General features: G+C 34.9%; 2 protein-coding genes across 17 annotated transcripts in view; one reads left to right on the forward strand and one right to left on the reverse strand.

The window, feature by feature from the left end:
* LOC127863837 (integrin alpha-V-like) overlaps nucleotides 1-18,467 on the reverse strand; it is a 212,646-nt gene that overhangs the window by 30,006 nt on the left and 164,173 nt on the right. The gene's annotated exons all lie outside the window — the stretch shown is intronic.
* The window catches only part of LOC127863836 (uncharacterized), a 71,911-nt gene that overhangs the window by 1,668 nt on the left and 51,776 nt on the right, over nucleotides 1-18,467 (forward strand). The window contains exons 2-3 of the mRNA XM_052403492.1: nucleotides 1,739-3,115; nucleotides 4,985-5,017. Coding sequence (XP_052259452.1) covers nucleotides 2,135-3,115; nucleotides 4,985-5,017 — 1,014 coding nt within the window. The 5' untranslated portion in view covers nucleotides 1,739-2,134. The remainder of the gene's footprint in view (nucleotides 1-1,738; nucleotides 3,116-4,984; nucleotides 5,018-18,467) is intronic.

Here is an 18,467-nt window from a genome sequence, read left to right on the forward strand (position 1 = left end):
GGCGGACCGGCAATTTCGCCAAGCCTGTTGTAGATGTTGATGTAATGAGTATTGTCGTTCTTTTCAGGGTTCATTAATCTCCAAACATTATAATTATATTTCTACTATGTCAATTTATCATGCTAATGTGAAGCTGTAAAATACATAGGGACATCTGGTACATGACTTACTGAAAGCCTTAGTTGTGTTCATTGTTATGAGTACGAGTGACAAATATTAAAATTAACACACATATATCTGTATAAATATTTGTTTTTAAAACATTATTTACCCCCGTTGCTGTCAAACGTAATTTCGTTTTTATGATGTCGATCGTTTATTGTCGTAACATTAAATCTTAATACGGAATGACGTCTTTTTAATTAACTGATACACGCTAAATACGTTACTTGTTTTTTACGTAAATTTTATAATTATTAAATACTTAAATAAATTAATCGGGCTAGTATCTTTACGGTGTAAATTTCTGATAATCTAAATTGGATATGACTTTATATTTGACCATATGTCACATATCTAATATAAGCAACTGTTAAGTACATCGGCGTTGATTATTCATCCAAATGACTGCTTAATACTACCAGAAAGAGGAGACATGGTGGCATCTATCGTGTTAAATGACACTGTCTGGACCACCCAGTGTGGTTTATGACACCTTTTTGTCAGTTAAGTTTGGACAATATTTGATCAAAACGAGATAATCGGATTATGCAAAACAAAGGGGCAATTAAACAACAGAATACAAAGGCTTACACGATTTTTAGACTGATGCAAACAATCAAATGAAAAATATTGCATTTAATTTAATTAAATGTTTATTTAAGGTGTCAACGTGTTTTATAAAGCAACTGTACATTCAATTATTTCGGCATTAAAAATTTGGCTTAAATGACTGCTCAGTATGACAAGAGATGACATAGAGGTATCATAAATTGTGTTTAATGACCACATGTGGTTTATGCAGAGCCCCAAGTATAGGTCCCCAGCTGGCTTTATGACACCGTGTTTTCTTTGTCTGGACAGTATCCGATCATAACGAGATAATCGGTTTGTGATGAAGAAAGGGGCATTCAAATACCTAACATGCGGAAACAAAAAGTGTCGAAATTGGTGTGAATTAAATAAAAGCAATAACATTTATCATGAGAATTTATTTAATACGTAACAAGGTAATAAGGTAACAAATATAGAGGTTCAAATCAGCTACTATATGTTGCATATATTTAAAATTTATTGGTTGTTTGTTTTCATCCTTATTTGTGTTCGTCCATTAAATTAAATTTCTTATGAAAGAATTTCTATATCTGGGTATTTTTATTCTAAAAAATGGTCGCGAAGATGTGCCTTAACTTAAGAAAATTGCGAGCAGTGTTAAATATTTCAATGCAAATAAAATGGCGACAGCGCTTTTGTTTTCACCGTCGTCAAGGGGCATGTAACTCTAACTGACGCAAGTGCCCGGATGTTGCGATAAGGTCAATTGTAATGTATCTTTTTTGCATGTTGACATTTCGACGACTCAAAATCGTACTTCTTCCGCATTAGATAAAATTACGCCGGAAAGTTACTTTGAAGAATCAAACGAACCAAGTAACTGATTTATATGACCTGAGATGGGCAATATTCACAAAAATGAATACAAATGTTAGTGACACCACTGAATAGCAAGGCATTCAACATTTTTTTGTAATTGTTAACATGTAGTTGTTATCACTATAACTATGTGATTTCTTGTGAGGACTCATTCTGTGAGACATCATCAGACACAACCAGAGGCCGCCAACCTCAAACTACCAAGGGCAGAACTACAGCTCTACACCTTGGGTACCTCACAAAGTCAACGGGGGAAACTTTCAACTACAACAACAACAACATGGCACAACCTGCATTTAATTTTACCCATGACATGTTTCCAAGAGTAAAGGTACTATATGCCTACCAATATGAGGATGACCATAAAGAACAGATCCACATGGAAGAGGGTGAAATATTTTATTTGCTGAATCAAGAATCAAACGAACCTAATAACTGATTCATATGACCTGAAATGAGCGATACTCTTAAATATGAGATACAAATGTAATTGACACCACTGAATAGCAAGGAATTACACATTATTTTTGTAATTGTTAACATGGCAGGGCCTGCATTAAATTTTACCCTTGACAAGTTTCCAAGAGTAAAGGTACTGTATGCCTACCAATATGAGGATGACCATAAAGAACAGATCCACATGGAAGAGGGTGAAATATTTTATTTGCTGAATTCCGATTCAAAAGAATGGTTATGTGTTTGTCGGCCAAATTCACCAGAAAGCGAGTTTTATGTGCCCTCTGCCTATGTGGAGGTATTAGCAAGTGTGAGAGATGGCTACTTGCCACAGTCCAAAGTAGACCAAAGCAACAACAATGGTGTTATTGAAAAACGTTTAAATGAGGAAATCAGTATAAGTGGTCAGGTTGAGTCAGGTTCTACAAGTTCAAAACAAAACATGGATGATGATATTGACTATATGAATGTTGAAATCCATGCACTCATGGCAGGGCCTGCATTAAATTTTACCCTTGACAAGTTTCCAAGAGTAAAGGTACTGTATGCCTACCAATATGAGGATGACCATAAAGAACAGATCCACATGGAAGAGGGTGAAATATTTTATTTGCTGAATTCCGATTCAAAAGAATGGTTATGTGTTTGTCGGCCAAATTCACCAGAAAGCGAGTTTTATGTGCCCTCTGCCTATGTGGAGGTATTAGCAAGTGTGAGAGATGGCTACTTGCCACAGTCCAAAGTAGACCAAAGCAACAACAATGGTGTTATTGAAAAACGTTTAAATGAGGAAATCAGTATAAGTGGTCAGGTTGAGTCAGGTTCTACAAGTTCAAAACAAAACATGGATGATGATATTGACTATATGAATGTTGAAATCCATGCACTCAAAAATAATGTGGGAGTAAGTTCATTTAAGGGTCAATCTTCGGAAACAAATGCTAATCGTCCACCAAGTTTGGATCTGCTGGATGCTGTTGATGATTTTTTTAACCTGGCAGATTACCGTGAAAAGGCTGGTTTAACAAGCGATGGCTCAACTATTCCTTCAAATGACTCCAACCAGGTAAGTGGTACAAGGCAAGAATGTTTGGCATTTTTATTTTGGCTGTTGTAGACCTAGGGCTAGAAGCGTTAAAATGTATTTCTATGAATTGGTTTGTATTCCTTGACTTGGTTTATTGTTTGACACATTAATTCTTTGAACAAAAAATTCTTTAAACAGCAAAAGTGGGATGTGTTTTATTGATTAATATCACAATTTAGATTTCATTCATCATTGAATTTTTGTAGAAGCATAATAATATGTTCATTTGTTTACATCCTTGTTCTATCCGACCATGATGTAAATAAGGAAAATAAACATGATCATGAAAAGCTTGCACAGTATTTTTGTTGCACTAGGCATGTGCATTTTCCATGTCTTCCAAATATTCATGTTATATTTTTCTGAGGTTTTGATAATTGTAGTTAATAACATGGAAACAATATTTTAGTTACAAGTATGGGAAATTGGCACTGTGTTTTGTAGACAATTTTACATAACAATTCTAAAATGCTTTTATTAATGTAAGTAAATCAGCAAGTAATTAGCTCAAAAAATTAAAAATATTATACATTAAACTTTATTATTTAAGATCAAATAACTATTATGTTATTTATATATACAGTATAAAGAAGTGAAACTCCAGCTGCTGGAGCAGTATTGAATTTTCATTGAAAACAATTAGTTGGTCCTTTATTTAAGGCAAGTGACCGATTGCCCAAACAGTACAAAACAGCACAATACAGCACAATACAAACCAACATAAACACAAAATATGAATAAAGCTGGGGTCACCGCCTTGGAACGGTCAATGCAAAGCATTGGGGGTTTAAACCTGGTTATAGAGCGCTCAACCTCACACTTGGCCCAGCAATATTCATAATACATTTAAGTGTAAATAAAATTTAACGTCATAGCATTGTAACTCAAATTAAACAGTAATAAAAGGGAATTAAAACGCATTCAATTCAATTACTATTTAATTACTCAATTGCATTGAAGATACAAGAGTAACAGAATTACAACTTTTTGACGAACGATCAAATAAAACTATTAACAATGGTCAACTACATTCCTTCTTTATAGAAAAGATTTGAGAATGTAGAATCATAGAGTTAATATCTCAGATAATCATCACGCAAATACAGGAAGAAGCAGCAATAATGGGTGTAAAAATTCCATATTACATAGCTTGGTTGTTTATGTGACTGCTAAACAAATTAAAAATAATTAAATCAAACAAGAAACGCCTATCAGAGAGAAAATATAAATAAAATGGAACGTTATAAACCCAATGACCTATGCATGTAGATTACAACTGGGAAAGTCGGTCGTATGACGTCACAAAAATCCATAATGACATAATGACGTGAACAAATTCCAAGGGCAGTCCTAAATAAAATTATTAATGGGGCTGTGCTACTAATAAAACAAGTTTACGTGATTTAATATTAAGAAGCAAATGAATACAAATGGTAATTCCATTAAAGCGACATTATTGGAATCAAACAGTATATAGGTGTTTTGACAACGGAAGACAGAAATGATTTGATGTACGATTTGAGTCCAAATGTAGTTTACATGAAGATTTGTTCATACGACACAATGACACAATTTTATTCAACAGTGAAAAATGTCTATAATGTAGTATTCATGCAGAAATTATAGATAAAGTACATTATAATTGAGACAATACAGATATTAACAGCTATTTAGTTAGAATGGATACTTATTAAGAACAACATAATTGATACAACTGAATTTACATCCTGCTTTTCTTCCTTTAACATATGAACTTGAATTTCACATTAATGATGCATTGTAAGATAGTCATTGTCAAACTATATATTCAATGATTCTGTTTGTTACATGCACACTTTTCTATTCCAGTCGAAATGGCCAAAACTGTTCTTTCATAGGAAGGTAAGGATTTCTGCTCTGCAGTTCACCTTTGTTCTTTTTGTTAGAGATAGCAAAATCAGTTTAAGGGGTGTGGAAATTACTATATATATTATTAAATATTAATATGTCTACTTGTCCATATGCAAAAGTCTTTAAATATTGTGTTAATTATTTAATTTCAACCTATACATCATTTTTAATTCCGGTTCATTTTAACCCATTTATGCCTAGCGTCTAGAAAACAAACATGCGGCATCTCATCAGGGTCTGCGCTGTTTGCTTTAAGGAATTTCTGTAAGAAATATCCTAAATATACAGTACAGCCAAGGCGGAACAAACATTATCCGCGGCTACGCCACGGCAAGATTATTAGTATGCGGCGGCCAAATCGTGTGTTCACGCGGCGAATCGCCGCGGCACTCGGCATGGTTCCGCGCAACGACGCCGAGCCTGTATCAACCTCGCGTACTTTCGCGGAGTGAATCCGCCGCATACGTACGCGGCGGATCAAGTGAATAGATATACATCTACATGTTCATTTGTGAAGCATAGAAACCTAGATTTACGCCACTTTCATAGTTATTAGTTTCATGTTTTAAAGTGATATCATGGGCATCGTACAATTTATAGGTGCCTATCCCAACCGTTGTTTATTGTTTGTGTTTTCACTTATATACACTTATATTTGTTAATGCAGCATCAACATACTAAAGCAATATCCCGGAAAGAGAAAAATAATGCGTTTGAATATCAACTGTACTTTGACACCCGCGACAAGAATTATTCGATTTACGATGTTAATCTAGGTTTAGTACAGATTCGTTCATACGACACAAAGACACTTTTTTGTTTTACGGATTTAATTTGGTATGTAGAGACATAAAACAGTCCTCTACCAAATTTCTTCAAATAATGCTCCTGGGGTCAAATTTGACCCTGCCCCGGGGGTCACAAAATTGAACATATGCTTATAAAAGGCCTATTTTGTGAAAACTGTCAAAATCTTCTCGTCCGTAACCATTGCGCCTAGGGCTATCAAATTTGGTATGTAGATATAAAATAGTCCTCTACCAAATTACTTCAAATTATGCTCCTGGGGTCAAATTTGACCCTGCCCCGGGGGTCACAAAATTGAACATATGCTTATATAAGGCCTATTTTGTGAAAATTTTCAAAATCTTCTCGTCCATAACCATTGAGCCTAGGTCTATCAAATTTGGTATGTAGAGACATCTAATAGTCCTCTACCTCATTTTTTCAAATTATGCCCCTGGGGTCAAATTTGACTCTGCCCCGGGGGTCACAAAATTTAACATATGCTTATATAAGGCCTATTTTGTGAAAATTTTCAATATCTTCTCTTCCATAACCATTGGGCCTAGGGCTATCAAATTTGTTATATAGAGACATTTAATAGTTCTCTACCAAATATATTCAAATTATGGCGCTGGGGTCAAATTTGACCCTGCTCTGTGGGTCACAAAATTGAACATATGCTTATATAAGGCCTATTTTGTGAAAACTTTGAAAATCTCCTCATCTGTAACCATTAGGCCAAGGGCTATCAAATTCGGTATGTAGAGACATCTAATAGTCTTTTACCAAATTTCTTCAAATTATGCTCCTGGGTTCAAATTTGACCCTGCCCCGGGGGTCACAAAATTGAACATATGCTTATATAAGGCCTATTTTGTGAAAACTTTCAAAATTTTCTCGTCCATAACCATTAGACCTAGGGCTATCAAATTTGGTATGTAGAGACATGTAATAAATTCTACCAAATTATTCAAATTATGCCCCTGGGGTCAAACATGACCCTGCCCTGGGGGTCACAAAATTGAACATATGCTTATATAAGGCCTATTTTGTGAAAACTTTCAAAATCTTCTCGTCCATAACCTTTGGGCCTAGGTCTATCAAATTTGGTATGTAGTGACATCTTAAAGTCCTCTACCAAATTTCTTCAAATTATGTCCCTGGGGTCAAATTTGACCCTGCTGAGGGGGTCACAAAATTGAACATATGCTTATATAAGGCCTATTTTGTGAAAACTTTCAAAATCTTCTCGTCCATAATCATTGGGCCTAGGGCTATCAAATTTCTTATATAGAGACATCTAATAGTCCTCTACCAAATTTCTTCAAATTATGCCCCTGGGGTCAAATTTGACCCTGCTCCGTGGGTCACAAAATTGAACATATGCTTATATATGGCCTATTTTGTGAAAACTTTGAAAATCTCCTCATCTATAACCATTAGGCCTAGGGCTATCAAATTCGGTATGTAGAGACATCTAATAGTCCTCTACCAAATTTCTTCGAATTATGCCCCTGGTATCAAAGTTGACCCTGTCCCGGGGGTCACAAAATTGAACATATGCTTATATAAGGCCTATTTTGTGAAAACTTTCAAAAACTTCTTGACCATAACCATTGGGCCTAGGGCTATCAACTTTGGTATGTAGAGACATCTAATAGTCCTCTACCAAATTTCTTCAAATTATACCCCTGGGGTCAAATTTGACCCTGCCCCAGTGGTCACAAAATTGAACATATGCTTATATAAGGCCTATTTTGTGAAAACTTTCAAAATCTTCTCGTCCATAACCATAGGGCCTAGGTCTATCAAATTTGGTATATAGACATATCTCATAGTCCTCTACATAATTTATTCAAATTATGCCCCTGGGGTCAAATTTGACCCTGCCCCGGTGGTCACAAAATTAAACATATGCTTATATAAGGAATATTTTGTGAAAACTTTCAAAATCTTCTCGTCCGTAACCATTGGGCCTAGGGCTATCAAATTTGGTATGTAGAGACATCTGATAGTCCTCTACCAAATTTCTAACAACTATGCCCCTGGGGTCAAATTGGACCCTGCCCCGGCAGGGCTTTTCATCTGGAAATTGGGAAGAAGCCCTAGCCTTGCAAATTGGGAAATTTAAGCGCGATAAATGGCCATTTTGGGAAAAAAACTTTTAAAGCATTTCATCACAGGTAAATCATTTAATCAATTTTAAACAGTCACAATAATGGTTTGAACTTTATTTTTGTTATGAATTAATGACCTGGAAATGTTCTTTTCAAAGATTGGCCAGCTATATTTTCAAACAGATAAACTTTTCAACAGGTAACAGCAGTTTTTGAACAGTAAACTAAAAGTTATCTCTTTTTTACCATTATGTAATATTTACCATTATGTGACATTTTCAAACTGAAAATTCAGCGATGACACTGGTGACCTCCCTTGCGGCCCTCGTGCAAAAACCGACAATAAAACCCGTACTACGCAATATTCTGTTCTAGACTGGTACACAAATACAATTAAAATTCGGCTTAGCGGTAGTGGGGAAATACCTGAACTGAACTGGTAGCGAAAAAATCGATACCAGAGACAACAATTACGCAAAATAAACCTTCATCTTTGTTTATCGCTCGTGGAAGCTTTCAATGAAATTACAATCATCTACAAGACCAGTAAAACTATACCGAATAGTAACTTGGCTACAAAACACTATCCGCTGTGTTTATTGTTTTGATTTTCAGGGGAATTTCAATCGTTTTTTTTGGGAAGTCTTTCAGCCAGAGTTGGGAAAAAATAAGGCTTTTTAGAATTGGGAAGGAGCCGAATATCGGCCTCTGTTATATAAGGATGAAAAGCCCTGCCCGGGGGTCACAAAATTGAACATATGCTTATATAAGGCCTATTTTGTGAAAACTTTCAAAATCTTCTAGTACATGACCATTGGGCCTAGGGCTGTCAAATTTGGTATGTAGAGACATCTAATAGTCCATTACCAATTTTTTTAAGATTATGCTCCTGTGGTCAAAATTGACCCTGCCCCGGGTGTCACAAAATTGACCATATGCTTATATAAGGCCTATATTGTGAAAACTTTCAAAATCTTCTTGTCGATAATCATTGGGCCTAGGGCTATCAAATTTGGTATGTAGAGACATCTTATAGTCCTCTACCAAATTTCTTCAAATTATGCCCCTGGGATCAAACATGACCCTGCCCCGGGGGTCAAAAAATTGAACATATGCTTATATAAGGCTTTTTTGTGAAGAATTTCAAAATCCTCTCGTCCATAACCTTTGGGCCTAGGTCTATCAAATTTGGTATGTAGAGACATCTCAAATTTGACCCTGCCCCGGGGGTCACACAATTGAACATATACTTATATAAGGCCTACTTTGTGAAAATTTTCTAAATCTTCGCATCCATAACCATTGAGCCTAGGGCTATCAAATTTGGTATGTAGAGACATCTCATAATCCTCTACCAAATTTCTTCAAATTGTGCCCCTGGGGTCAAATTTGACCCTGCCCCGGGGGTCACAAAATTGAACATATGCTTATATAAGGCCTATTTTGTGAAAACTTTCAAAATCTTCTCGTCCATAACCATTGGGCCTTAAGGTCTATCAAATTTGGTATGTAGAGACATCTTGTAGTGTTCTACCAAATTTCTTCAAATTATGCCCCTGGGGTCAAATTTGACCCTGCCCCGGGGTAACAAAATTGATCATATGCTTGAATTTTTATTTTTTCTGGGACTCATGTATCAAGAACCAATTTCTTTCACAATTTATGCTTTATTATTATTTTTATTTTTTTCAGTGACTTATGTATGTTGTACCGAAGTTGTGTTTATGTGATTATTATTTTAACTTACTATCATATTCCATTCAAGTTAAGATTTTCTGCGTATGCATGCTCTACTGTTTACTGTTGATAATTATATTCATTTGAAGAAAATAAAATGTAAGCAAGATGGATTTGTTTTACAAGTTTTACTGATTATCTTATAAATTGAAATACATGTAAACTAAGATCTTTAAGATCTATGACGCAAATGTACCATTTCTCCCAAAAATGTTACCACTTCTCCCTATTTTGGCTTTAGGGAGAAGTGTCTTCTCCCTAAATTTTGAGCCTAGCTAGACCCCTGTTATATAGGGTCTATTTTGTGAATTTTTTTCAAATCTTTCTGTCCATAACCATTGGGCCTAGGGCTTCCAAATTTGGTATTTATTGACATATTATAGTCCTCTACCAAGTTTTTTCAAATTATGCCCCTGGGGTCAAGTTTGACCTGCCCCCAGGGTCACAAAATTGAATATATGCTTATATAAGGCCTATTTTGTGAAAACTTTAAAAATATTCTTGTCCATAGCTGTATGGCATTACACTACCAAATTTGGTATGTTGTGACATGTGATAGTTCTCTTCTTAGTTTGTTCAAATTATGCCTTGGGGTCAAATTTGAAACTGCCCCGGGGGTCACAAAATTGAACATATGCTTATAAAGGTCTTATTTTTATTTAAACTTTCAATATCTTCTTGTTCATTAACATTGGGGGTAGGGCTACCAAATTTGGTATGTCGTGACATCTTGTAGTCCTCTACCAAGTTTGTTCAAATTATGCCCCTTCGGTCAAGATTGACCCTGCCCTGAGGGTCACAAAATTGAACATATGCTTATATAAGGCCTATTGTGGGAAAATTTTCAAAAATCTTCTTGTCCATAACCGTATGGCATAGGCTACCAAATTTGGTATGTAGTGACATGTAACAGTTCTCTTCTTAGTTTGTTCAAATTATGCCCCTGGGGTCAAATTTGAAACTGCCCCGGGGTCACAAAACTGAATGTATTCTTATAAAGGGCTTATTTTGTGAAAACTTTCAAAAACTTTTTTTCCATAACCATTGGGTCTAGGGCTACCAAATTTGGTATGTAGTGACATCTGATAGTTCTCTACCAAGTTTGTTCAAATTATGCCCCTGGGGTCAACTTTGACCCTGCCCCGAGGGTCACAAAATTGAACATACGCTTATATAAGGCCTATTTTGTGAAAACTTTAAAAATCTTCTTGTCCATAAACATTGGGCATAGGTCTATCAAATTTGGTATGTATTGAAATCTTAATGTTCTCTACCAAGTTTTTTCAAATTATGCCCCTGGATTCAATTTTGACCCTTCCCCAGGGTATCAAAAAATGGAACATATGCTTATATAAGACCTATTTTGTGAAAACTTCAAAAATCTTCCTGTCCATAACCATCCAGCTTAGGGCTATCAAATTTGGTATGTAGTGACATCTTATAGTCCTCTACCAAATTTGTTCAAATTTTATCCCTGGGGTCAAATTTGAACCTGCCCCGGGGGTCACAAAATTGAACATATGCTTATATATTGCCTATTTTGTGAAAACTTTAAAAAAATCTTGTCCACAACCATGAGGTCTAGGGCAACACAATGTGGTATGTAGTGACATTGTATAGTCCTCCACTTAGTTTGTTCAAATTATGCCCCAGGAGTCAAATTTGACCCTGCCCTGGGGGCCACAAAATTGATTATATGCTTATATAGTGCCTTTTTTGTGAAAGCTTAAAAAAATCTCTTGTCCTTAACCATAAGGCATAGGGCTATCAAATTTGGTATGTAGAGACATCTAACAGTTTTTACCAAGTTTGTTCAAATAATGCCCCTGGGGTCAAATTTGACCCTGCTCGGGGGTCACAAAACTGAACATACGCTTATATGGGGCCTATTTTGTGAAAACTTTAAAAATCTTCTTGTCCATCACCATTGAGCCTAGGGCTACTAAATTTGGTATGTAGTGACATCTAATAAATCTCTACCAAATTTGTTCAAATAATGCTTTTGCGGTCAACTTTGACCCTGCCCTGGGGGTCACAAAATTAAATAAATGCTTATAAAGCGCCTATTTTGTGAAATCTTTAAAATCTTGTTGTTGAAAACCATTCAGACTATGGCTACCAAATTTGGTATGCAGGAACATCTTATAGTCCTCTACCAAGTTTGTTCAAATTATGTCCTTTGTGTCAAATTTGACCCTGATCCGCGGGTCACAAAATTGAACATTATATACGCTTATATGTGCTTATTTTGTGAAAACTTTTATAATATTCTTGTCCTTAACTCTAGGAGGTTGGGCTACCATATTGTGTATGTACATGTAGTGAGATATAGTAGTCCTCTACAAAGTTTGCTCAAATTATGTCCCTGGGGTTAAATTTGACCAAGCCCAGGGGGTCACAAAAGTGTACATGTGCTTAAATAGGGCCTATATTTATTTAAGTATTTGCACATGCAAAGATTATTTGTTTCAGCCTTTTTTCAGCAGTGGAGCGATACAGGGCCATCATGGCCTTCTTGTTTTGTCTAGATACACTGTATTTCTGAAGTATCATGGCTATTGCTTTAAACTTAAAATTCTTTCTTAATATCATAGGGTACTGTACCTGGCAAAAAAAAATTTGACCTTCACCTTTGAACGACATTGAATCGTAAGATCAAATTATTAAATTTTGCTAAAATTGCCATTACTTGTTTATTTATTATCAGATTTGATTAATACTATGACAAACCAACACTTACCTGATATACCACAACGGACTCTACCCAAACAATCCCCCACGCCCCACCTCATAATCTCCCCTCGCAATTTTTATTTTATTTTTCATTGTTATCTTACTTTGAAAATCGATTGGAATAGCAAGTCTATACTTAGGGCCTGGTCGCAGTAAATTTCTTAGGTTTTGCATTTCAACAAAATTAAGATCCCCAGTAATAACTTGACCAACTCAACTATAATTATATTTTGAACTAGAACAATCACATGATATAAGATGTGTTTTGTCTGGCCATTTGGAGATATTTTAATGGCCTTCATTGAAAATGTATATCAACAATTATGGACACATTTAATATAATTTTGTGTTTGCATCCTTCAAGCAATTGTTTTATTATTCATATAAAAATGTATCGCTCAGGCAGTATGAAATATGTCTTTTGCCAAAACTCCATTTTATGCATTAACAACGACATAAATACTAAATTTGTTTTTTTACCAACGATCATTTTACAACAGAAATGTCCACTGGTTAATGTGAATGGACACATCCAGGAGCATGCCTACATTTGGTTTGACTGTACACACCATGGGAGCGAAGGGCACAGTTTTGAAAACATGCGAATAAAACATGTTTAATTGGAACGTAGTAGATGCATGTATAAGAGAATTCAATTAACAATCTAAAAGTTATTGTTTAAGACGTACGGCAATACACATGTATGAGTTTTATTGCAATTTGTTTGGTTATTTTATGTGCTTCTTTATAAATCAACTGTATAGATGAGTTTGTAACTTTCAATATGAATTGTAATATGGTATATATATACATGTGATACAAGACTTTAAGAGTGAATGATTGATCTCTTTATTCATAGAAAACAATGCTATTAATGAGGTACGGGACAAGCTAATTACAGGTTTGAAACCATTTTCGTTGGGATCAGATCCATGCGACAGCCTGTTCTAAAAACTTAAAACTCTTAAATCAGCAATCATTCCTCCGAATCAGCTGTTAAGTACTGAATGATTCCATAATTATGATCTTTCTACGTGAGGGAACATGAGTTTACATTGATTTTGACTATGAAAACAGCAAACAGATCAACATTTATAATCATCTTCTTAAAAGAAGTTTATGTAAATATTGCCAAGTATATTTTGTTTATTTGTGTCGAGATTTATATGCTCTTGTATGTTTGTTTGGGCTCTGGAGGCCAGTTTATTGATGTTTCAAGTGTCTAAGGAAAACATTTTGGAGATTTTTTTAGTGTTTTCAGAATGCCTCAAAGACATTAATGTGTTCACTTATAGCATTAATTTATTGCGTTTGTGTGATGTTATGCGAAACTCCCTTTTATCAGACATGTGGCAGGTTGTAAACAAGTTTTATTTAAGTCACATGAAGTGCTTGCAATATATTATTAAATTCAAATGTTTAAGGTTATAATATTCGTGTTTGATACACTCTCGGTTAGATGATTTAAATGTGCCCAACGATAAACGGATGTAGTTATTTAACGAAACAATCTCCACCATTACTCTTCATTAAACGTGACTTATAGTGTTACATATTCTTGATTATATTTTGTGAAAATACACAATTAAGCAGACCAACGATTCCCAACAAATCCCTATATTGCATGATTTCTGTTGGAAGATTGCTTTTTTCAGAATTAGGAAAACATTAAAGTTTAAAGTTTATGAAGTTGATGAAGAATTGTTGAAAAAGCAATTGTTAGGCAAGTAAATAGTTATGTTATTTTCTAACTTAAAATGTATTAAACAAGTATATATCTCCCAAGATTGAAGAACAAAGTCCTATATAAAGTTAAAGTCTGACGTGCCTAATCAAGTCCTACAGCAATACGTAGGGAGTTCCCAATCTATGTTTTCCAAATGTGGCATAGCATTCAAATGAATAATATATGTCAGACTACACCAAAGGAACTGTTTCCAGGCACAGCTTCACAACCGTTATTTTACACCGCGAAAGGGGGTTCATGCTAAAGGTGATAACCCTTTTGTGAGTTAAACAAAACAACCGTCTGCATGTTCTTTATCAACGTCTGCTCTACTTCAGAGTTTTAAACCACATTCATTTTTAGCTCCACTGGCCAAAGTTCATGGTTCTGTGTCCATCGTGTGTGCGTCAGTGCGTCCGTCCGTCCGTGCGTTAACTTTTTCTTTAAACATCTTCTTCTCCTAAACTACTTGTCCAATTCTGATAAAATTTCTTAGGAATGTTCATATGGTGAACCTCTTTCAAATTTGTGCAAATTATGCCCCTGGGGTCAAATTTGACCCTGCCCCGTGGGGTCAAAAAATTAAAAATTTGCTTATATAAGGCCTATTTTGTGCAAACTTTATAAATCTTCTTGTCCATAACCATTGGGCCTAGGGCTACCAAATTTAGTATGTAGTGACATCTAATAGTCCTCTACCAAGTTTGTTCAAATTATGCCCTTGGGGTCAAATTTGACCTTGCCCCGGGGGGTCAAAAAATTGAAAATTTGCTAATATAAGGCCTATTTTGTGCAAACTTTAAAAATCTTCTGGTCCATAACCATTGGGCCTAGGGCTACCAAATTTGCTACGTAGTGACATCTTATAGTTCTCTACCAAGGTTATTCAAATTATGCCCCTGGGGTTAAATTCGACCCTGCCAAGGGGGGTTAAAAAATTGAAAATTTGCTAATATAAGGTCTATTTTGTGCAAAATTTAAAAATCTTCTTGTCCATAACAATTGGGCATAGAGCTACCAAATTTGCAATGTAGTGACATCTTATAGTCCTCTACCAAGTTTGTTCAAATAATGCCCCTGGGATCAAATTTGACCCTGCCCCTGGGGGTTAAAAAATTGAAAATTTGCTGATATAAGGCCTATTTTGTTCAAATTTTAAAAATCTTCTTGTCCATTACCATTGCGCCTAGGGCTACCAAATTTGCTATGTAGTGACATCTTATAGTCCTCTACCAAGTTTGTTAAAATTATGCCCCTGGGGTCAAATTTGACCCTGTCCCGGGGGGTTAAAAAATTGAAAATGTGCTTATATAAGGCCTTTTTGTGCAAATTTAAACAATCTTCTTGTCCATAACCATTGGGCCTAGGGCTACTAAATTTGCTATGTAGTGACATCTTATAGTCCTCTACCAAGTTTGTTCAAATTATGCCCCTGGGGTCAAATTTGACCCTGCCCCGGGGGATTAAAAAAATAAAAATTTGCTAATAAAAGGCATATTTTGTGAAAACTTAAAAATCCTTACGTCCATAACTATTAAGCTTTGGGCTACCCAATTCGGGATGTAGTGACATCTAATAGTCCTCTACCACGTTTGTTCAAATTATGCCCCTGGGGTCAAATTTGACCCTGCAATGGGGGTCAAAAAATCGAAAATTTGCTTTTATAAGGCCTTTTTTGTGCAAACTTAAAAAATCTTCTTGCCCATAACCGTATGGCATAGGGCTACCAAATTTGGTATGTAATGACATCTTATAGTCTTCTACCAAGTTTGTTCAAATCAAGCCCCTGGGATCAAATTTGACCGTTGCCCAGGGGTCATAAAATTAAAATTGAACATATGCTTATATTGGGCCCATTTTGTGCAAACTATAAAAATCTTCTTGACCATAACCATTTGGCCTATTTCTACGAAATTCAGTAGTTATTGACATATTATAGTCCTCTACTTAGTTTGTTCAAATTATGCCCCTGGGAAAATTTTTTGCCTTGCCCCAGGGATCACAAAATTGAACATATGCTTAAATAAGGCCTATTGTGTGCAAACTTTAAAAATCTTCTTGTTCTTAATTATAGAGCATGGGGCTACTAAATTTGGTATGTAGTGATATCTAATAGTCCTCTACCAATTTTTTTCAAATTATTCCCCTGGGCTCAAATTTGACCCGGCCTCGGGGGTCACAAAACTGAACATATGATGTTTACCAGTGGAGATTACTGCGGCCGTTTGGCTGTGACCAACAACAACATCAAAATCTTGTAAACATGAGATAAAACCCTGTCATTTAGTGCCATTTTAGGCCAGATGGTGACTGCTTACAAAGGCATTGAAGTAAGAACATGTGTTATGAATGTTTTTCTTACAAACTGAAAAAAGTCGGGTTTTATTTAAATATGTCCAAAGTGACCATATATCCGGATTAAAATATTTTGGATGACATGTTAATTTCATGTCTTTTTTGTAGTGTTTAAGCCAGTTTAATAATATATTATTGATTTTAAAAACACAACTTCCATGAACATAATTATTTCAAGAAAAGTTAATATATGATACTGCACGGTAAACTCAAACTTTGTATCCAAGAGAAGGTGTTGAAATTAATGAAGTGCAATGTTCCTAACTATCGTATACCCGGGTGTACTTTGTCCAGGGTTTTCCATGGAAATCCATGGAAAATATGAGGCTGGAGTATTCGGACTAAGTTTCCAGCCTTTTCCAGCGTCAATATTTAAAAAAAAAGGTGGAAAATTGTCCATGGTATGTGAAAATAGCCTTGAATAGTTTCCATGGTTTTCCAGGCTCCCTTGAATAATTACCATGGAACAATTTCCAGGGTTTTCCAGCCAGCATGGAATAAATACCGTCCGAATACTCCATGTAATCTGGAAAACCATGGAAAACCATGGATTTTTTTCCAGGGTTTTCCAGATTACATGGAGTATTCGGACGGTATTTTTTCCATGCTGGCTGGAAAACCCTGGAAAATGTTCCAGGGTTTTTCTTTGTTTAATATTCCATGGATGCCTGGTATAACATGGAAAATTGTCCAGCGTTTACCATGGTCACTGAATAGAAAAAGAAATTTCTGGTCTAAAAACAATATTCATGTATTAAATGAATACAATACTCACAGCTTAAATAAATCATAATTTAAGGTTAGATTAAAACAAAACAAAAAATCAACATAATGCCTTAGTTTCTTTGATATATTATTTTGTTCACAATTCATCAAAATATAACAGCAGATTACAAATTGTGTTACATTTATTTAACAAATTATTCAGATCAAACAAGTGTTGTTTAATACATGCTTACAAAGCCTCTAGGTCCATAATCATAAATCAGGCCCTTACATAACAGAACAGGCGCTACTTTAAAAGTTAAAAAGTATAATGCAACCTTAACAACATGTATTCAAAGTAACAAAATACAAGCAAGTCAAGTAATATACAGTAACAATTCACGAACCCTGTACAAACGATATACAAGAAACAAAATGAAAAATTAAAGTTATTTTAGCTACTTCATGTTTGTCACAATATATGTAGCTGCCCATGAGCACAAGGATACTATTTTTCTCAGCTACTTTCACTTTAATGCAATTTAGGTACTGAATTTCATTAAAATACTTTTATATAATTTTATTGTTCAAAGAAATTCAGAACATAATGCATGTACATGTATTTCTTTCCAAGTGACAGTTTAAAATATAATTGCAAGTCTAAAACTTGTGAAGGCAGCTTAGTAAATTATAAGTACCCAGGTGGGATAAAATTACAGTTTTTAAAAACTTTTTTGTTAATTAGCTAGGCTTCAGTAGGTCGTGGATCTTTTATAGAACTTGTACTGCTGTTATACTGTACGGCTCCTGCATGATCTCTGAAAGAAAAACAAAGCAAACAATATTACAAGAAAGTCACAAGTTTTTTACATTTATCTGTAAAAGTAAATGTGCAGCAATCATATGATTGAATATCTATACTTCAATGCTCATTCATATTTTAATCTATTTTAGATATTTCATATCACTGCTCAATTCGGTACATCTGGCTTTTTTGTATTTGAGCGAACATTTACGATCCTAAGTAGTTAGCAATTATTTCTTTTCCATTTACTGAAATTTATTCTCTTTAAGTTTGCAAGCGGGCTTTAATCTACTTGCAAACAGGCAACCACACAGGAAAACTGAGACTTTCAAGTGAATAAATTGGTGATTTAACTTATATTTTTATATGACTCTCTTTTATTTTGAAATTTATATTGTTGTTTTCTTAAATGCCCCAAAACGGGGTACACTAGCATGTATCTGGAAACTCAAACATATATAGGAATTTTATATTCAG

Source organism: Dreissena polymorpha, unplaced genomic scaffold, assembly GCF_020536995.1.
Source record: "Dreissena polymorpha isolate Duluth1 unplaced genomic scaffold, UMN_Dpol_1.0 chrUn046, whole genome shotgun sequence".
NCBI classification, from domain to species: domain Eukaryota; kingdom Metazoa; phylum Mollusca; class Bivalvia; order Myida; family Dreissenidae; genus Dreissena; species Dreissena polymorpha.